General features: G+C 50.9%; 1 protein-coding gene across 2 annotated transcripts; it reads right to left on the reverse strand.

The window, feature by feature from the left end:
• Window positions 1-1002: 1002 nt before the first annotated feature.
• LOC133371197 (uncharacterized) lies at window positions 1003-15052 on the reverse strand. 2 transcript variants are annotated; one of them, XM_061598360.1, is made up of 11 exons: window positions 14665-15052; window positions 13471-13525; window positions 12470-12700; window positions 9461-9724; window positions 9029-9145; window positions 7462-7563; window positions 6604-6726; window positions 5772-5864; window positions 4729-4821; window positions 2486-2550; window positions 1003-1303 (listed from the first exon to the last, which is right to left on the reverse strand). In XM_061598360.1, the coding sequence occupies exons 2-11, from the start codon at window positions 13523-13525 to the stop codon at window positions 1265-1267; spliced, it is 1182 nt and encodes a 393-aa protein (XP_061454344.1). In that variant the 5' UTR covers window positions 14665-15052; the 3' UTR covers window positions 1003-1264. The 2 variants fall into 2 exon arrangements, with proteins under 2 accessions (XP_061454344.1, XP_061454346.1); XM_061598362.1 differs by lacking the exons at window positions 4729-4821; window positions 14665-15052 and having other exon boundaries at window positions 13471-13571.
• Window positions 15053-21458: the final 6406 nt, after the last annotated feature.

Genomic DNA, 21458 nt, shown 5'->3' on the forward strand with positions numbered 1-21458 from the left:
GGTCGAGCAAGTTGTGCGTCCCTGGCCAAGCGACGAGGCCCGCCTCTGGCTGGGCGCAGCCCAGGCAGCGCCGCTCTGCCCTCCCTGGGGCCCGGCGCAGGACGCGACCCCCGCCCCGCCGCCCCGCCCCGCCCCGCCCCGCCCGGAGCGCCGGCCGGGAGAAGCCGCGGCAGGTTGCCAGGCGCGCCATGGCCAGGTTGCAACCTGAGGAAACGCCCGCCCCGCCGCCCGGGAGGGAATCACCTTTGTGGCGTGACTGAGGAGGACGGGGAGCCGGGCACTCCTAGCTCCCTGGCTGCTGCCGCCACCTGCTGGGGAAGCTCCGCAGAGCACCCGAGTGGGGCTTATCCAAGGCAGGAAGCCGGGGCCCCCGGAGAGCGAGGGCCGGAGCCTAGCGGCTCTTTCTGCCTTGCAGGAGACCTTTGCAAAGCGCCCCGACGCCACCATCACTGGCAAGAGAGTGGCCGCACAGGGCAGGCGAGCCCCTCTTTGCTGGGCCCGCCTGACCCCCCCCCCCGCCACCGCGCCGCTTTGAGACTCATTCGGGTGGGGCATGAGGGGGGCCACTCTGAGTGCCGGGCTCGAGAGCCATCACCCTCCGGGCCGACCCCCAGGATCTGTTGCCTCCCGGCCAGGCGACCCTTTCCCAAACACAGGATGGGGCCCTGGGCGGCCGGCAGAGCAGCCTCCTGCAACCTGGTGCCCGCCAGATGCTGTTGGCCACCAACTCCCATCAGCCCCTGCCGGCAGGATGCCAGTGGTCAGGGATGATGGGAGCCGTAGTCCAGCGTATCTAGAGAAGGGCCACCCTCATAGGTTCCCCGCCCTGGCCGGAGACCTTGCTCTTCAGCCCTCAACTTCAGGGAGGGGTGTGTGTGTTGCCCCTCTTCTGGGAATAGGGAAGCACCCCGCTACCCCCGTGCGCAGCAGACAAAGGCAGTTGTGCTGTTAGGGGGGAGCGAGACAGCCGATGGAAAAAGGCAAGGGAAGCAAAGATGAAGGGCAGCCGCTTTGTGACACTTTTTATTGACCCTCGTGAGGGTTGCGGTTCCGAGCACACAGCCGGCAAGAATTCCCAAGCCTTTTAAGGCAGGCTTTCGGGGCGGGGTCCACACAGGAAGCCTGGAAAGGTCCAGCAAACGGAGGCAGCAGGCGCCGCTGCTGCCCCTCCAGCCCAGGCGCCGCTGCTGCCCCTCCAGCCCAGGCGCCGCTGCTGCCCCTCCAGCCCAGGCACACACAGACTCTTCAAGAGAGCGCGGAGGACTCAAGGGAGGCCGAGGGTCCCCTCTTGGAAGGCTTGAAGCTGGAAGAAAGGGCCAAGCCGTGAGGGGGTCCTTTCGTGCAAAGCCAGAACAATTTGAGCACCACTTCCCGGGCGGAGGGGCACACAGGCTCATACCCATCTCCCAGTCGTTTCAGTGGACTCTGTGGGAGATGATCCTGGCAGAAGATGCCCTCCCAGGTGGGATGGAAAGGCTTTGAGCAGAGGCGGAGTGCAGCAGGGATGAAGCGCCACCGCTTGCTCCACAGCAGGGCCTGTGCTGGTGCCATCCTCTCCCAGGGCACCCTTTGGCCCTCCTCCCGCCAGACAGAGGAATAAGCTTTTCCCAGAGAGAAACCCACCAAGAGGCAGCTGGCATGAGCATGCATGGCTTGAAATGACCCCTTTCACTCCCAAAGCCCTTTCCTTAGGACCAGCCGAAATGTCACAAGGGAGCGAGCAAACTTTCTGAGTCCACAAGAAGACATCATCGAGCTGAATGTTAAGCAAAGCGGTGGTCACTAAAAGGGGGCAGCTTGTTATGGAAGCCTTAATGTCAGCCCTCATGTCTGTCATACATGACTAGCCTTCAAAGGGGCACGGCTGCAGGGGCTGTTATGAAGCCCCTGGCATGGGGGCTGGGCGGGGATTTGCATCTTCCTGCCAGGTGCAGTTTATCTCCGTTAGCCAAGCCCAATGATGCTTTTCCCTCTCAGCTATGCTGGAAAGGTGGGGATGAACCCATAGCCTGCTTTATCCCGAGGGAGCAAGACAGCCCGTGACCTGGGACAATGGTACCACAGGGCTGGGAGCGGGGTGGGGGCTCCTTCTGACCTCACCTTCCCCATTCTCCATCCAGCCTCTTGGCTCTCCCTGCTGCAGGGAGCTCATAACTCCCACGTGCCTCATTCCAGGCACAATGACACATTTCCTCCTCCCCATGGCCATTTAAACTTCCTCCAGAATAATGTACACTTTGCCCACCCAACAGCTGCTGGCCTCAAGGAGGCGCTAACTGGATAACATTCCAGGGCACTGAAGAATATCACATAGCTCTTTCTGTTACTGTCTGCTGGTTGAGTAACTGTTTTCTCCTTACTTTGCTGTGGGGAATATGGCAGTGAAAGGAATGTCAATCTGGGGGGGGGGGCTTGCAAATATAACCCAGCAGTGAACCCCGGCTCATTCCTTCCTTTCCCAACCACTGAGAGGGTCTCATCCTACCTCGTTCCATTTTTGCCTTCTGGATGTTCGGTCTTCTGCTGTCCTCCTCTGCATATCCACACAATCTGCAAAAACAGCAAAAAGTTTCACACTCGCCCACTTCGACACAGAAGGTGGCACACAGGGCAAATGAAGCACGTAATGGCAGCCACACACCCCCAGAGCTGCAACCAGGCCTCCCCTTTGGGACCACCTCTCTTGATCTGTGGCACAGTCTGTTTACCACACTAGGGCACAATGTGGGCACAGCTGCCATTGTGCAAGCAGAGTAGGACAAGGTGGGTCGGAAGAAGCAGCCCTGGAGTACCAGATCTGCTCCTTTGCCCCTCTCCTGTGAATTGCCTTGCCCCATCTATTGGTCCTGCTCAGAAGTGTCCTGCACCTTTTCAGAGAGCCCCAAATGGCTTGGAACCATGGTGTCTGAAGGAGCCGAGGTCCTGCTCCAGGTATCCCAACCTGGAGAAGGAGGGAGGCGGGTGGTAACCAGGCTCAGAGCCTTTGCTCTGGTGGCACCCTGGTTACAGGACAGGTGTCTGGTGGCACCTACTTGGCTGTTCTCCCAAGTGTCTCATGGCATCTAACCTGGAGCTACTTTTATCAATGACTTTTTCCTCTGCTGTTTTACTGAGCTGTTGTTAGGTTCTGTTTTCCAATTGTTTTATCTTTGTACTCCTCCAGACAACCTGTTTATTCAGCATTCATCCTGGTTTGCTGGTACAAAACCTACATGGAGGTTAGACTACAGCTGTGAGCACACTAGTTGCCTACAGCAAAGCGTTTCCATTGGCCACACCCAGAGGGGTAACGGGTTGATCTGCCGATCAGCTGTGAAATCTTTTGAAGCTGATTTTTTAAAAGTGCCCTTGAGCTGATCCCACCAGGTTTTACAGCAAAAAAAGGGGGGAGTTGACTAGCTTTGTATGCCCCAATTTTCAGAAAAGAGAGATGGAGATACACTGGACTAGGCAAAACAGGAAGTGTCTCTCTGCCCTACGTCTGCGACTTTTATTGAGCATTTATTTTGATTTGCTTAAGGGGTGCTTAAGTGTCTTCCCATTAAGCATTGGCTCACTCCACGCTCTTCAGGGCATTTGCTCACCACTTTCCAAACTGCATAAAGTGCTTTTTTAAAATAAAAGTGGATTTGTTGCACTTGAGCAACAGAGCACTTTAATGCACTTTAACTGCACAACCCTAAAGTTCCAGGGATGCTTTTGAATCCCTTCTGAAAAATACGGTATGGAGGTGCCCTTGTTTGTATACTTGTATTATAAGTATGGCTTTTATTTAGTTGCTATAGATTTTTATATGGTTTGTACTATCTGTTTCAAGCTGTCTTGCTTGAAATCCTACTGATGGAAAAGTAGGATACATGTTTCTAAACATCTAGACATGTTTCTAAACATCTAAACATGTTTAGAAACATCCTATCCTCATTTGTATTTCCACGTTCCTAAAATGTTTATTATTTGTGGCAACAAAGAGCCATGCCACTAGGAGCTAATCCAGCAGCCAAGACAAAGTGTTGTCTCGCACCAAAAGACTCCGGGGAGTTTTGCACTCCCCCAGATCCTGAGGACCAGAATCCCTCTGTGGGTCTTTGCTCATTCAAGTCACAAAAGCCATGACTTTGTGACATTTTGGTTGGCCTTCGTTAAGGTATTACAATCCTGTGGGTTCTTAGTTTTTTCTAATGGACCCACCTGGCAACCTATGTATTATGTAGGTTGTGGTGACTGCAATGGGAATGGTACTGGATCCCAGGGGGCTGATTCTTCCACTTTGCCCTCCAGCAACTGAAAACTGCCAGTGAATGGCAGTGCCACATATATTGTCACTGTTGCCTGCTGGGGGGGCATGCAGCTACGTGCTCCTCTTCCTCCAAGCCGACCAGAGGTGGCTCCTCATTTGCCAGTCGCTCCACTCCTTCCACTGTGGTTGATTATGCCATCCTTTCGTTCCTGACCGGCCATCCACGAGAGGCAGATACAGTTGATGTAGGGTGGCCTTTAGCTGGAGGGGGCTACGCAATAAGCCCCTTGGCAAACAGCTCCAGCAGGCTTGGGAAGAAGGTTGTTGAGGGTATCCTGGGTGATCCCTCTGGGCTACTGTGCTGTTTGCTAGGGGAGTTGCTTCTTCTGCCCCCAAACCAGCAACACACAAAAGTGTTTCACCAGCTTGTTCGGAGCCGTTGTCCTACCTGCCCTGTGAGTCACTGAGAGCAAGCAAAAGGGGTTACTTACGGACCACAACAATGGCTGTAAACGGAAGGAAACACAGGCCAGCTGCTCCAGCTACCACAGGTGTTAGGTCTACTGGTGCAGCACACCCCTGCTCTGTTAATAAAACAACAACAATACAAGTCTTGTGGTGCCTTAAAAGGCTCCTCCAGACAACCTGTTTATTGAGCATTCAACCTGACTGTTCTGCAGAAAGCTTAAGCTGAGGTCAGACTATGGAGTTTATTGAGCATTTATCCTAATTTGTCTGTGTTCATATGGCTTCCTGTTAATCATTTGTTCATCCCACACTTTCATCCCATCACTTTCATAACTGCAAAAACTCCAGTTTGGGATTTGTTGCAACAGAGTAACAGAGCGATTGAATCCACTTTAATTGTGCAAACCTTAATTTCCAGAATACACTTGGAAATAATTTCTAAAATACTGACAGTCTGGAAGTGACAACCAGATGATACCGGTTGTTGGTACAATATGGAGGCCCCACACTGCCGATTTGCCAAAATGAGGGCAGCAAAGAGTCCTGGGAGGAGGAGGAGGTCAATGCTTAAGAAGGTGGGAGGGCTCTAGCTCAGGGCAGAGCACCTGTTTTGCTCGTAGAGACCCAGGCGCAGTCCCTGGTATCACTGGGTAGGGTGAGAAGGAGGGCGCTAGCATTGCCTGAGACCCTGGAGAGTTGTTTTCGGGCAGTATAGACCACAGATAGCCAAGGTGGTGCCCTGCAGAATTTGCTGGACTCCAACTCCCATCAGCACCAGTCAGCATGGCCAATGGTCCAAGGTGATGGGAGCTGTAGTTCAGCAACATCTGGAGGTCACCACCATGACTACCTCTGGCACGGACAATAGAGCTAGATGGGCAATGGTCTGACTTGTTAGAAAGCAGCTTTATATTCCTTCCCTCTCTCTGCCACCTGTAACCCTTGACCCGGAAGTGAACCAAGTCTTGTGGCACATGGTGCTCCTGCTGTTGCCCTCTGTTCTGATCCACCTGCAGCCTGCAGATGTCATTGGCGTATCTTCATGCCAGGGAACTGCTAGTCTCACCTTGCAGGTTCATTATGCACTTCATTTGGAGACCGGACATCACAATGGCCAAAATTAACCCTGCAGGGGTGGTGAAGTCCACCATACGTTGTACTGTGATAGGGAGGGGGAAGGAGAGAAAGAGAAGGAGGGGGGATTGAGAATCTAAAAGTAATTCCTCAGCTGCCCAACAGACCCCCTTCCCAATGAGGGCTGGCCTGACCTCTAGGTGGACTGTGGCAGCTGCCTCAGGTGGTCGATGCTGGCAGCAGGGGGAGGGGGACATGCACAGAGACTTGTTCAGCCAACTCCATGTGAATATTAGTGGAGGGGAAATGTAAGGACAACTTTGGGTCTTTCTTCAGATCAGGAGTGATGACATCGTCTGCTGGAGTGCCATAGTAATCCCTGCCCTGGTGAGGGAAGGAGGTGATATGGCTGCTGTTCACATTTTGTTCAGACTAAACAGTTTAAATGGCAACACTTCATTGCAAGGTTGCATTTCCAATTAAAAGCTTAAGGTTGCATTTCAGCTGGCTGAAGATCTTTTGTTAAAGCTCAGTGTGTTTTTACAAGTTGAAATTATTCTGTACACATCTGTTCCATAACTGCTGGTTGATCCGTGTAAATTGGTTATTCAGCTACATACTGCTGATCTTTGGGGATGAAGGTGGTTTATGCCTGTATCTGTGTATATATGGATCAACGCAGCTGCCTGAATTTTTGGGTCCTTGATGAGGGCTACAGGGCCAGTCAAGCTGAGCTCCTGGACTCCAGTACTGGCCGCTACATCCCACCCCACCCACCCCCTGCTCCCCAGCATGTGAGCCTCAGTAAAGTTTAGCCAGCTCACCTGCCTTGTCTGTGATCTGGTGAAGCACTCCCAGCTGGAACACATTGGATCCCACGACTAGCGAAGTGACCATCATCACGTAGAGGAGAAGGAACATTGGCAAGATGAGGGCGGCAGAGAGTCCTGCAGGGAGGATGCTCAAGATGTTACAAGTGGAGAAAGAAATCTTCGCTGAGTTATTGATTGATCTTCTGATGATATTTGCACAAATAGATAAAATAATATTTCTGAAGGAGGAAGCAGACTTGCTGTGTCTTCAGATGATGCGCATGCACCTCAGAACTTCAGAAGGAGTCATCTTAGAAAAGATATTCCCTTCTCTGCAAGACCCAAACTAGATGTGGCATCATTGGAAACCACACTCAGGTTTTTTTTCATTGGGGCCACAGCATGAAGGGAGCAGGGATGGCTAAGGGCACATTCAGCAGCAAAGCTACTTCAGCCCTGAGAGTGAGAGAGCAGGCGGGGGGAGGCTCATTGAAGATGCTGTTTACCTATCCTTTGAATTAAAAATCATATATATATTTCAATCTCTGCCTCATTAATTGGTGCACCTTGTTAGCCATAAAAAAAAAAAGAATACTCATCCTAGCTAAGATGGTTCTCTTTCACCTCAAGTACCTGATTTTTCTGATCTGACCGGATGCTAAATTGGGACACAGCAGGGGTGGGGTGGGGAGAGGCCCGGCTGAAATATCTGTCCCAAAGCACATGCTATTACCTACAGTGCAAAGACCGGCATGCAGAAACCAGACAGGGCTGCCTATAGGTTGCCCCGCCTTCTCTTCTCTGGATCAGGCAACCCCCCCCCCCAAAAAAAACCCCTGAAAAGGCCGTGCAGCGTTAGGAGCATCTCACCTTGATCATAGCTCCAGAGGATCAGGGCCACAAAGGCCAGGATGGAAGCCAAGCACGTCAGCCCGTTTGTGTAGGTGCTGAGCCACGTCCAGGCCTTTCCTCCTAGCAGGGAGAAAATGGATGCCTGTTGTCACTGTTCTTGCCAAGATGCTGTCCCTGGGGACAGCCCACAGCCCAGGCAAGGGCTCCATCCTCGGGAGAGTCCCTCTTCATGCCTCCTCTATGTTAGCTGGCAAGTCCTCTGTGGGAAAGGGGATGATTCTGCTCACAGGGCTTTGGTACTTGGGCAACTGGGCTGGGCTAGGATCCCGGGGGGACAGATCCCCTCTTTTTCCATAGACTAGTATGCTATTCTGTGACTTCATCAAGCAGCCACAGAGGAAGGCACAGCCTCTACCCCAGGACAGGGAACCATATTCTGAGGGGGGCAGATGTGGCCCTCCAGGCCTTTCTCTCTGGCCCTTGGGAATCTCTCTTCCCAGGCCATGTGCCTCACTGGCTCTGCTCTGTACCCTCACCCCCACCCTTGGGTGCTTTCCCCTGTGATGATGCCTCTCGCCTGCCTGTCTGGAGAGAGGTGCTGGAGGGTGAAGGCATGCAGAAACCTCTGAATGTGGAGTGGCTGTAATAGTGCCTCTTGTACAGAGGTAAGGGGCACACCAGTTGCTTCGCCCACTGCTGTCTTGTGGACTCCAGAAGGATGCCCTCCAGGCAGTGTGGCCTCAGGCTGTAGAAGATTCCCCACAAGTGCATATTTTTCAAATCTGCAATTGCTTTAATGTTTTAAGTATTTAGATAATAGCGTGTTTCTCTTCTCCCAGGCATTTTAGCATGTGTTTTTAAATTGTTTTAAATTTTTAAATTGTGTTTTAAATTGTTTTTAAAAGATGTGTTTTAAATTTGTATATTTGTTTTAATGTTTTTAGTTACTGTAAACCGCTTCGGCTATGGGGCGGTATATAAATACAATAAATAAATAAACAAACAAACAAATAAATAACTGCTGGCAATTAGTGCGTTGTAATATTTTATAGTGGATATCTTTGATAGCTATAGCAAACATAAAACAAAGGTTTCCCCATGCCTGCGCAACACCCACCAGGCACACTCAAACACGCACCCGCACACACCCTTGCACAAACAGATCTGTGTATGATCTGTGGGTCCACAACTGATGGCTCCTGGTTGTTAAAGCAAAAAGAAGCACAAATGTTGGTTGTGAGACCTTCCACCCTTGGCTTTCTCTCTGTTAACCAACCCAGAAGCAGGGTGCAGTGGCTCACAGCACCCCAGTTTCCTTTGGCATGCCGCGGGCAACCAGTGACCCAGAAAGAGAGAGAGAGAGAGAGAGAAACCCTGGGCTCATCTGAGGGGAGGGTGCTTGCGGGCTTCCCCCAGGCACCTGGTTGGCCACTGTGAGAACAGGATGCTGGACTAGATGGGCCACTGGCCTGATCCAGCAGGCTCTTCTTACGTTCTTATGAATCAATCAGAGGAGCCCCCTGCTAGGCAAGACCAAAAGCCCCAGTGTCCTCTTCACCCCAGATCTCAAGGAGAACATACTCACGGATCCTAAGTTTCTCTGGCTGACACAGAGGGAAAAGGATCCCCCATCCAGAGAAACCAGCAAAGACGAGAGCAAGTGCAGCAATCTGAAGGGACACCTGCAGTGCTTTGGAGATCCCTGGAGAAGAGGGGAAAGGATCAACCAACCACCATGTGGAGAAAACATAACTTTCCACTATAAACAGATCCCGAGGATCGTTTTACTTTCCAGCTCTTCAAACAGTATCTGCTTCCATAAAATGGAGCTTGGGAAAGTGAGGGATTTGGCATGCTTGATTTTCTGTGGATAAGGACCACTGCGTGGAGAGTGTCAAATTAGGGGATCAGTGAGTTGGCCCAATCTGCAACTGGTCTGAGGCAGAAGCTTCAACTTGGCGAGCAGAAGCTCTTCCAGCACAGATGCTTGATGAGACAGAGCAAGACTTTTACTTACCAAGTGTCACGCTCAGCAAGGGAGACTCCTTCCAGCTGATGGAGTTGCTGGCATTGCAAGAGTAAGACCCACAGCTGGATGCCTCTGTCTCTGGGAGGTTCAACAGGTTTGCTGGGAGGTGACGCTTCTGGCCCACAGAGACTGGCTTCCCATCCCGTTTCCATTCAATGACATCCACCGTGCCCCCTGGCACCTGGCAGGACAACCAGATGCCCAGCTTTTCCCTGGCAGATTCTCTCCGTATGATAGGTTGGACAAGAGGCTCTGGAAAAATGGGCACAATGTGGAATCATATTTGTTGACGTGCCAGCCTCGTACGAACATTTCACTCCCTTAAAGAGAAAGCGTTTAGGCTAGAGAGAGACCCGCTAGCAAGAGCACCCTTTGTTTTTGAGGGTGCAATGAGGCACAAGCTCAACTTGAACAAAAGAACATCTCAAATGACACTGTCAATAGTCCTGGGGGGTTTACTCAGGCAGTACAACGTTCAAAATCAGATCAGAGAGGGGTTAATGAGGGTTTTTTTAAAAAATGGAAGATAAATATGTACGGGATAGTAAAAAAAATAATTAGGACCAATCCAGTTGCATTAACATCATGGGGCAGGGGTTACAGTTGCCTTCAATGGGAAATGGATTGTACCATTGGTGAGCCATGAAATAATAGAGGATTACCGAAGATAAATATGGTTCTAGGAGGCAGAATTAGTGGGTTGACATAACCCCATTCATTTGCATTCACATAAGAGCCTGCTGGGTCAGGCCAAAGGGGGCCCACCCAGTCCAGCATCCTGTTCTCACAGTGGCCAACCAGATGCCCATGGGAAGCCCACAAGCAGGACCTGAATACAGAAAGCACTCTCCCCTCCTGTGGGTTCCAGCAACTGGTATTTGGAAGCATATTGCATCCAACTATGGAGGCAGAGCATAGACATTATTACCATTGATAGCCTTTTCCTCCATGAATGTGTCTAATCCTCTTTTCAAGCCATCCAGGTTAGTGGCTATCACTGCCTCCTCTTGTGGGAGCGAATTCACAGTTCAACTATGCACTGAATGAAGAAGGACTTGCTTCTGTCTATCCTGAATCTTCAAACATTCAGCTTCATTGGATGTCCAGGAGTTCTAGTGTTATGCGAGTCAGAGAGAAGTGTATCTCTATCCACTTTTTCCATGCCATGCATAATTTTATATGCATCAACCATATCGCCTGTGCATTGAGGTGAGGCGACTAAAACCGTACTCAGTAATCCAAATGTGGCTGCACCACAGATTTATACAATGGCATTTTGATATTGGCAGTTTTATTTTCCATACCTTTCCTAATGATCCCTAGCATGGAATTTGCCTTTTTCACCGTTGCTGCACGCTGGGTCAACATCTTCACTGAGCTATCCATGAAGACCCCAAAGTCTCATTCATGGTCATTGCCAGTTCAGACCCCAGGAGCGTATATGTGAAGTTAAGATTTTTTCCTCCAATATGCATAACTTTATACTTGTTTACGTTGAATTGCATTTGCCATTTTACTACCCATTCACTCAGTTTGGAGAGGTCTTTTTGGAGCTCTTCACAATCCCTTTTTATTTTTACAACTGTGAACAATTTAGTATCATCAGCAAACTTGGCCCCATCACTGCTCACTCCTAACTCTAGATCGTTTTATAAAGCAGAGGAGGTCCCAGTACCAATCTTTGGGGGACTCCACTTTACATCCCTCCATTGGAAGAACTGTCCATTTATTCCTACTCTCTGTTTTCTGTTTCTTAGCCAGTTCCTAATCCACAGGAGGACCTCTCCTCTTATTTGATGGCTGCTAATCTTACTCAGGAGTCTTTGGTGAGATACCTTGTCAAAACCTTTTTGAAAGTCCAACTACACTATGTCAACTGGATCACCTCTGTCTATAGACTTGTTGACACTCTCAGAGAACCCTAATGGATTAGTGAGACAGGACTTGACCTTGCAGTCCTGCTTCAGTTAGGCTTGTTCTTCTATATGCTTGTTTGCTTTATCTTTAACAATAGTTTCTACCAGTTTTCCAGGGACAGATGTTAAGCTAACTGGCCTGTAATTTCCAGGATCCCCCCTGGATCCCTTTGGAAAGATTGACTTTACATTGGCCACTTTCCAGTCATCAGGCATGGAGGCAGACCTGAGGGACAAGTTACATATTTTCGTTAGAAGATCAGCAATGTCACATTTGAGTTCTTTGAGAACTCTTGGGTGGATCATGGTCATCCAGACCCAGCAATTTATCAGTTTTTATTTTGTCTTTTAAGCCTAAAACTTAATCTGTATTCACCACTGTTTGCCTCAGTTTCTCAGACTCCCTTTCTGCACAACTTATCAGGGGCGGGGGAGAGGGAACATCAAGATTGTAGCAGAGCAGGTGAACCACATGGTGCTGATCCAAGTAGGCTGGATGGATGAGGGAAGTGAACCCAAGGAAGGCTGGAGAGTATCACGGGACCAGCACAACCCCCCAAGGGGTGCAAAAACAGCCTCAGAACCAAGAGGGTGGCGAGCTCCAAGAGACTGGCCCGAAGCTGTTTGGCCCATACCCAGCAGGGGGCACTCTAACACCAGACTCCAGTGCCTTCTATAGATCCTGCAGAAGCTCCTCTTGCCAGGCTAGCTGCAGATGGAAAAAAGTAAAAAATCCTGTGGAACCTCAAAGCCGTTTCTTGTGCCCCAAATGTTTGCAGCAGGACCTCATCATTGAGATGCATGAAAGGGACTGTGAAACAATTGACTCTTCCACAGGTAAAGCAAGGGGCTGGACTAACCCTCTCCATCACCCCTGGGAGTATCTGCTGGCCTGGCCTTGCGGTTTAGGTCAGGGGTTAGGAGCCCAACCCTTGGCAGAAACAAGAAAAAAGCCCCACAGACCAGCCCTCACATTGCACCTCCTTCTGCTCTGACACCGCCCCCACCCCAGGCAGGCTCACCTCTCACCTCCCGGCCACTTTGCAAACTTTCCACTGAAAGACAAGCAGATGCCACTCACTAAGAATTCCCAGCGGGGAGACAGATGGATCCGGGGAGCCTGTGTGATGCTGCTGCATGGAATGCCCAGGTGGATACTTTCCCCTAGGGAAGCCACGCTGAGTGGGCAGCACTTCGCCCAGTATGTTCTCTGGAGGTGGCAGCAGAAAAAGAAAGTTTACTGTGGTGGCCCTGGTCTCCTCCGGGGGGCCCTCTGCTCCCTTTGTCCATTGGAAGAACAGCCACAGCAGCACTAGAGAAAAGTTGAACAGGAAGCGGAAGCAGTCAGATGACCGGCAACACACACACACACACCACAAGCACACAGAGCCTCAGAGATGCCCAGTGGGTGCTCAGGCTCTAGCTAATGGTTGTATCTGGGGCTGGGGCAGAACTTCCCTCTAAGCCAGATGGCCAAACACCAATCCCAGTTTTGCAGATCTCATCCTTAAGTCCAGAGTGCCACTTGCAAAGGATGGCCTGCAAGCCAGCCAGAGATTCACGGCCTGGGGCAGCTCCAAAGAGAAAGGACCCCCCCCCGCACACTCCAGAGACATCAGTTGTTCTCCAGTCCAGCATTATATGAAACAAGAAACCAGTGTCCTTTCTTTATATCTTTAAGTCTTTTCTTAGAATACAAAACTTAAGGAGGGGGGAGGAAAGCACATTGGCAATGGAAATACAGTATGTCCAGCTTCATCCCTTTCCAACCCCAAAGCTGTTTTGAGAACATTCACAGTTGCTGACATGAACCATCAGAGCGACAGCCAGTCGCCAGGGAAGGTCATCATGGCACTGGATCTCCAAAGGATCCTCTTTGTCACCATCAACAAAAGAACAGCTACTCCCTCCTTTCTGCTTGCCTCATCCCAACAACCCCCAAACCTGCCCCCATTCAACAGCGGAAAGCTGGACCGCGTCCACGACAAAAATGTACACAGTCACAAACAGAAATGTACACAGTCCAGAGTCCAGGCGTGGGAGGGAGGCTCTGCTGATGATCATGGAAGGGGAAATGGTTACCTGGAGCCAAGAAACAGCTTTCTGCCATCTTCTTGAGGAAGCAGCAAATCAACATCTGTGGAGAGAAAACAGCTGCAAGATGGAGAAGCGGCAAAATGGATTTCAAGTAACAACCAAATAGTGGCCACAATGCTCTGCAAACAGCGCAAGGGAGTGACTGAGCTTATAAAGTAAACATGTTGCCGTAATGTGTGGAGCCAGCACCTGTGGATTTTGCAACTGTGGACAACATTTCCACCACTTCTGCAGGATTTCTCAGTCTCACACCACTCTTTACCAGGCACCACCAGCTGACTCCATTCATCTGTAATGGGCCGTGCAAGACAAATAATGGATAAGATCAGGTACAAACACTCTTGCACCAGTGCAACCCTGCCATCAGCAGGGTTGTGCTGATGCACAATTTCAGAATGGTGCAAATCATTGCACAAGTCAGTTGAGGGATGGGGTCAGCCCAGGAGCCAGCCTTTGTCATTAGGTACGGCAGCCATATTTTTAGGTGGGGCATTTGGATGGGGAGAAGAATATGGAGGAGGAAACTGATAACACTGGACACAATCCTCCCTTCTCCTGTTCATCTTTCATCTGAGGTCTAACTAAAGAATCAGCTAGCAACGTCCCTGCTTCTCCTCCTCACTGCCCTTAAAGATGTTTGGAAACTATCAATACACCTTCCAATTAAACAGATTTCCTCTGCTGAATTAAAATCTTCACTGCAATGAGCCCATGACTCAGACATATTTACAGCAGTTCAACAACATCTTTTATCTTTAATTTTATAAATGTTTTGCTCTGAAACTATGCCTGATGCAAAGTTCTGTGTCACTCAAAAGCTCACTCCCATGAACCTGTCCTGGAAAAGGCATCTTCTCTACGCTTCTCATCTCCAGATAGTCTGTTTGGTCTGTCAGGTCTTCATGGCCACAGATAGAGAAGACTTGCCTCCATGTAAGGTGGATATTTTGGGGGCTGAGTTCTGTCCTATTAAAGCAAGCGGCTGCTCTGCACCCTTTCTCTGAGCTGTGATGCAAAGAAAAAGGGTTTTGCACGCAGGACCAAAGAAAAGGGTGCCAGAGGTGTCCCCCTTGCCTTGGACGGGAGATGGGTGGGTGGCTTTTATTCAGAGACATCAGCTCTGCCCAGATAACCCCATAAGCTGCAAAGTAGACCCTGTTCCAAAGAGTTAACACTCACCTCTTCAGAGAGTGGTGTGGATGATCCCACGTCCTGGAAGCAGGTGAGCTTTGGGGATGAGGGCTGGTGCAGTGGCTCCTCATGGCCAGCTTCCCAGAGTCTGGACTGAAGGGGGCATCCTCTGTGCAGTCTCAGGAAGTGAAAGCAGGAAGGCAGCGACGGTGCCTGATGGATGGGCTGGGAGAGAGGGAGGAGGAAGCACTTCGCTCGCCTCCACAGCCAGTCGCCCTTGGCTGACCCAGGAGCTTTGCCAGGCTCAGGAGCTCTTCCTGCCAGGTTAAGGGCTTTACCACAAGGTGTGCCAGGCTCTGGTCACACAACTGCTTCTCTGGGATGCCCCACCCAGTGAGTGGAAAAGCAGAGGAGGGCTTACATTCCTTCCTGCATCTGGTGGAGGCCACTCAGGAGATAAGAATGGCCCCGCAATCCTGGCAGCAGCAGGATCAGAAGCTGCAGCCACCGACTAGAAGAAGCTCTTTAACTTTCGGTTCTTGTTGCAAGGAAGAACAGAACTAGAAGCCACCTCCTGCCTGGCACTGCGGACACAGGGATCAGCTGCCCTCCTCAAGCCATCCCTGCCTAGTAGACTTTCAGTCTTCTCCACAAGATATTCCTTCAGTGAGTTTTTGCATTTCCTGGAAAGCTGCCGGAAAAGCTAAATTGACTGAATGTGCAATTCTTTCTTTAAAAAAGCTCCCAGCTCCTTCCCATTCCCTGTGAACATTCTCAAGTGACACATTCCAGACTAAAAGGCTGCCTTAATGCCACTTACGAAGATGACTCAAGCAGAGACTCTGCTCTTGCACTCAGCCTCCACCCTTTCCTCTTTTCTCCTAAGGAGGGTTTTTGGGGGGCACCCCCATTAAAGAGCCTTTGGCTTTTTCCAGAAATGACATTTAAAACCATGTTTGCTCTCCCTACATTTCCATTCTGAATGGAAAGCCTACTGTGACTGTAAGCCAAATCCATTCGCCTTTGCAGTCCACGTGAGCAGCATCAGCCAAAGACATTTTGCTATCTGAGCCAAAGGACAAGATGGCTTCATCCCCCCCTCATGCCATGTTAGCTAGTTGAGGGGAGGGAGCATAGGGCAGGTGTAGCACTGTCTTCCAACATGTGGCAACCACTGCTCGTCCCCCAGCATGTGCCACCTGCAGCAGCTGCCTCACTCTGCCTAATGGGAGGGCCGGCCCTGTTCCTGAGCTGCAGTTATTACCATCATCATCATTAGTATTAATGAACGGCTGCAGCCCTGGGGGACTGGAGGAGACCTGCCCTGGGAGTGAGTATCTGAGCATTTGGATGTTTGCTTGCTCACTCCTCTGGGTTGCTATCTCTCGAGACAGCTGAGGTCCCAGGTAGGTGCTGCAAGGACTGGGACCCCCTGCCTGACCCTGGTGCCAGAGAGAGGCTGCAGTCAATCTTGCAGCCTCTTGCATCAGCTCCTGGCTGGGTCAGGGGGCATAAAGGCCCAGCTGCCCTTGGGGGTGTATGTCACCCCTTGGGGAGCCGTGAGGGTGCTACCCCCTTCCATTTTTTAAAATGGAAATCTAGAAGAGATTCATATTGGGAGGGCATATGGTGCATGTGTAGTTCCCGCACAGGGTGAGAGCGATAGGAGAAAGTTGCCAGATGCCTTCAGAGTGAGAGCCTGCAACTGGCAGAAGGCTGTCCGTCCCTGGGTGTGAGATGGGGGGGAAGTAGATGCGCCCTATGTAAAAGATATTAAGTGGGTCTGACTGTTCCCAATTATCTCAGAGGCCTACTGGGTTCAGGTTGGTTTTGTTGGTGGGCTCTTATGTCAATGTCAGATGTTTAGGAGAAGTCTTAGTAAGGAGGAACATGGGTGATGCCACCACAATTTCAATAATCATGGGTAGAGGGAGGTATGGCTATGGGGAGGTGGTGAACTACCATAGAAGATGAGAGCAAGACTATCTACGTGTTGTTCCTTGCTGCCACTCCTCTCATGGATGGTTTCCTCGTTGCTCATCTGCTGTGCCCACTGATGTCCGTGTGCTGTTGTTTAACACCAGATCAGTGCACAATAAGACCACAATCATTCATGATTTGATCACGGATGAAGGTGCCAATTTGGTGTGCATTGCTGAGACCTGGGTGCATGAGCTGGGAGGAGTGGATCTGACCCAGCTTTGCCCACCTGGATACTCGATGCAACACCAGCACAGGCTGCAGGGATGGGGTCTACCGAACTTCCATCTCTATCACCAGGAAACCACTCTGTCTTGGAGCTGGCTGTGAGGGCCTGCATCTGGTGTTGGGCCGAGGAGACAGTGAACTAGCGTTGCTGCTGGTGTACCGTCCACTCTGCTGCCCAGCAGCTTCTCTGACTGATGCTGCAACTTTTCCTCATAGGGGAGTTGCTCCACCCCCTTCATCATTTTTGCTGCCCTTTTCTGAACCTTAGTTCTATAATATCCTTTTTGAGGTGAGGCGACCAGAACTGTACACAGTATTCCAAGTGGGGTCACACCATAGATTTGTATAAGGGGATTATGAAATTGGCCATTTACTTTTCAGTCCCTTTCCCGGAATGTTCCACTTGACTGATCCACTATGGTTCACAGACAGAAGTGGGGGCGGAGGAGACATCAAGAGAGCAAGGTCAGGCTTTTCCTGAAGTTTCCTGAAGGGGGACGGAAGGAGGTCAAAATTGCTCACCTGAAAAGGGTCATGGTAATTGTGCCTTTATGAGCACCTTGATCTGCAGATATTAGCAAGTGATGACATTTTATTTCAACACTACGAACAGCTTCCTGTGATTTGTTGTAATTTGCTTGGGCACAGTTCACTGTGGGAAAAGCAGCATATAAATAGATTAAATAAATGATAACTTCTGCTTGTCAACCTGCTGTTAAAAAATTAGTTGGCCACCTTACTTCCATAAGTGGTGCATACTGTGCTTGGAGAGTGGTGTTTTGATTCTTTTGCTGCTGGTCTTGAATCTGTGCCGCTGGATTTATGCATTTGACTTGTGCTTTGATAGTTAATAGTTGCAGTTTTGAATGTGGGGTTTATTTTGTTTTAGATTTAATTTTTTTAACTGCAGCCACCTGGAGAAGCAGGTTATACATAGAGAAATGGACAAAATAAAACCTATCTTACCTCTATGCAAAAGAGTAGGATATCACTCAGCCCCCTGAGGTGCTTCTTTAAGGGGGTCTGTTGCAAACCCGCCCTTCATGCAGGATTATCCCTGCTGACACCCCACGCTTGGTTGAGGGAATCCCCACCTAGCGGGACACTCGCCTCAGCCTGGGCCCAATGTGCTCTCTGCACCACAAGCTCCAGCCCTTCCACCTTTTGTCCCACTCAAAAGGTGACCACTGATGTGCCCTCTTGGCACAATAGGATGTAGGTGCAGGAACTGAATAGGGCCCTGATATGGTAGCCCACATGACCAGGCAGACACACAGGAATTTCAAGGAACCAAATAACTTTATTAACATGCAAGATGTTAAATAGTATCTTGATATATAGCCCCTCTCTTCCCTGTCTGCCCTACACCACCCAGCTACTATGTAATCCACCCTTTCCCGCCCAGCTCACTCCCACAACACAATCGCCTTCCTCCCACTCTAAATCCCAACAACAAAAAACTCCACTAACTAACCAAACTTTTTTATTCAAACCTCCCTTAGAACTCTCACTCTCTCACACACACCACTCAAACTCCCAGGCATTCCATTAACACATTTAATAAAATGGAAATGGACTGCCTTCAAGTCGATCCCAACTTATGGCTACCCTATGAATAGGTATTTCATGGAAAGCGGTATTCAGAGGGGGTTTCCCATTGCCTTCCTCCGAGGCTAGTCTTCCCCAGCTGGCTAGGGCTGCTCAGCTTGCCACAGGTGCACAAGCTGGCCCCTTCCTTGTCACATCTGCCACCTGGGGGGGCAACTGGGCTCCTTGGGACTATGCAGCTTGCCCACGGCTGCACAGGTGGCAGGGCACGTAACCCGAGCCTGAGCACGTAACACCCTGAGGGCTGATCTTTAGCTGGCCGTTTACACCCAGGAGACATGAGCGGTGATTTGAACTCACAGACTCTGGACTCCCAGCCAGGCTCTCCTTCCCACTGTGCTATACCAGCTGTAACACATTTAATAAAAGTTCCCAGCAAGTGGTTTCATTACAGGGTCTCTCCACAAAATAGTAGGAAAGCTGGGTTGATGATTTCCCACTAGGTGGCGCCACCTCCCTGCTTCTTGGCTGAGAGGAAACAAACTCAACAAATGCTCTTCTGAGCTGACCCCAGAGAGAGAGAGAGAGAGAGAGAGAGAGAGAGAGAGAGAGAGATTGCCTGTTAAGATGTTAGGGGGGGAGAGCAAGCTTTGGGTTTTAAAATTGCTCTCAGAACCACCTTACCCTGTTTATTGTTCTGGGCACTTTGTATGCTCAGTTCTACTCCTGGCAAGGCCTGGCAAAATGTGGGGAGCCTGGTGGTCACCCCCAACCTAAGAGAGGTCTTGCAGGGCTTGCAACTCTGGCTCTCTGCTTCAGCATGGTGCAGGGGCCATTGTGACATGAGCCTTGCTTGGCACAAGGCATGAGGACTGGACTGGCCACCTCCAGAACAGGCCTGGGACCCAGTGGAGTCTCGCACGTCCCACTCCAAACAATCCCTTCCTCAGCAGAAACCCACACCCCCCCGCCCAATAAAAGCCAGGAGTGGAGCACGTCTGGATTCCAGCTCCCATCAGACCCGGCAGCCAGCACAGGGAGGATGCGGCCACCTAGGGTGGTGCAACTGATGATGATCCCAACTGGGGATAAATTCTGCCATCCTCAAATCAGGGGGGAGGCTGGCATGGCCTGAGGGGCCAAGAGTGATGGATCACCCTATAAATATAAATTAGGATGATGTGGAGGCAGGCAAGGGCCGCTTTCAGCTACCGCACCCAAAGCCCCAAGTGTCCAGATCATTCTTGGGGCCTCCTTGCAGCCTTCCACACACTGCCCCCCTCCCCGAAGCCTCTGAGTCTTTAACAATTGCACAGCAGAGGCAGACATTAGTCGATGGGGGGGAAGATTCGCTTATTGCTGCACATCCCCCCGTTATTGCAGTTAAAGCACACAAAACAAAACCCCCACTGAGAGATTTGAGGAGACGGCAGACTCTGCTTCACCCCACAGTACATTTGTACCAGCAAATAGGCCCAACTCTGACTTTTACAGTTCGCCCCCTACCTTGTGACTGAAACTGAGAGTTATATAAAGAAGTGTTTTTTACATTCTTGTTGTCACACAGATGTGAGATGTTGCCTGGGGCTTGGATAGGCGGCATTTCCCTTCAGGGTTGCCTTTTCTTTGAAGGCATCATGGACAGGTCTGTAGCCCAGGGCTGGAGAACCCTTGGCCCTCTTCCAGATGTTGCAGGTCTCTCTACAACACCCATCATCCCTGACCATGGAGGGGAGGATAGGGCTAGGGCTGCTGGGAGTTGGACTCCAACCACAGAGGCTCCGTCGCCCGGCTGTAGCCAAGTATTTTGCACGAGGGGCCTGAAGAAGAGCAGCCACAATCAACATGCAGGCAGCTCAGTCTATTTCACTGTGTTTACTATTAACATTTTAATATTATACAAGTCACAAAAACGCTCTTGGCGGTTGCTGGACACCCCAGGGCTTCTGAACTTGCTCCCCAAAGGACTGGGAGGCACAGACACGTTTCCTTCCCAGTGAGCATTTGTGTAGAATAGGCACCCCACACTTTCCCCTGTGGAGGCTTGCTTTCCTTTTCACACCAAAGCTGGGAATTTCAAGGAAGGTCCCTGGGATCTCCACGGAGACTGGGAGGGGGTGATGGGATGCTGCACCCCTGGCCTCTTCCTCCCCTTCCCGCTCAGCGCCAGCTGCAGGTACTTCCTTCCTTGTCATTCCCTGCACTGGAAAACTCTGCTCAAAGGCACCACGGGGGTCAGGAGAAAGGCTGGAGGTAAATCAGTGGCAGATAGCCAAGCGGGGCAGCGTCATGTGGCCATCTGCCCTGGAAGGGCAATTCTCATGGCCTGACTTGCCCCCCTCCCTCTCTTGGGCATGCTGCCTTGGCGGTGGGAGGCTGAAGCAGAGAGGAGGTCTAGGGAAGGGCCAGTCTCTGGGCCCGGCCATGGGAATGAGGCAGAAGCGATGCTAAGCTGGGACTCTGCCCCACAGGCTGCCAGGAAGTGGCTCCTTGGCCTGCTGTGGCAGCTCCACAGAGCTGGCTTGTGAGTCTTGCCTGGGAGGACTAAGGCTTCCTTCAGAACAGGGGCTCAGCTGTGATGCCCGCCTCACTGTGGTGCCAGCCATCACCAGATGTGCTGGTCCTTCATGGTACTGCATGGCTGCCTGTCCTGGGCGGAGGCACCAAAGCAGTTGGCCATTCTCTAAAGCTGGCGACTGACCAGCAAAGGAGGGAGGGACCCCCAACTCGCTCCCCGGGCCTGATGGGAGGGCAGCGACAACCAGAATAGGCCTAGGGTATGGGTGGGTGACATTTACACTCCACCCTCTGCAAGGCCACCATTCCCAAAGCTGGTGCCAGCTCCTCCCTGCAGTGATGGATTCCAAGCACGGCGCTCTCAGGAGCTTTGGAACCAGCATTCAAGAGTCTGTCTTGCTTCTGCTTAGCCTTGCAGAGCCCCTCCTCCCTTTTCCTGCCTGCTCTGCCAGGCTCGCCTATAGTTTGGCCCGAGAGCTGTTGCACTGCCAAGCAGAAGGTAGAAGCTGTTCAGACCCTCCTCAAATCGCAATGCATTTGGCATGTGGGGGGTACACTGGCTGCCAACT

This window comes from Rhineura floridana, chromosome 16, assembly GCF_030035675.1.
Source record: "Rhineura floridana isolate rRhiFlo1 chromosome 16, rRhiFlo1.hap2, whole genome shotgun sequence".
NCBI classification, from domain to species: Eukaryota; Metazoa; Chordata; class Lepidosauria; order Squamata; family Rhineuridae; genus Rhineura; species Rhineura floridana.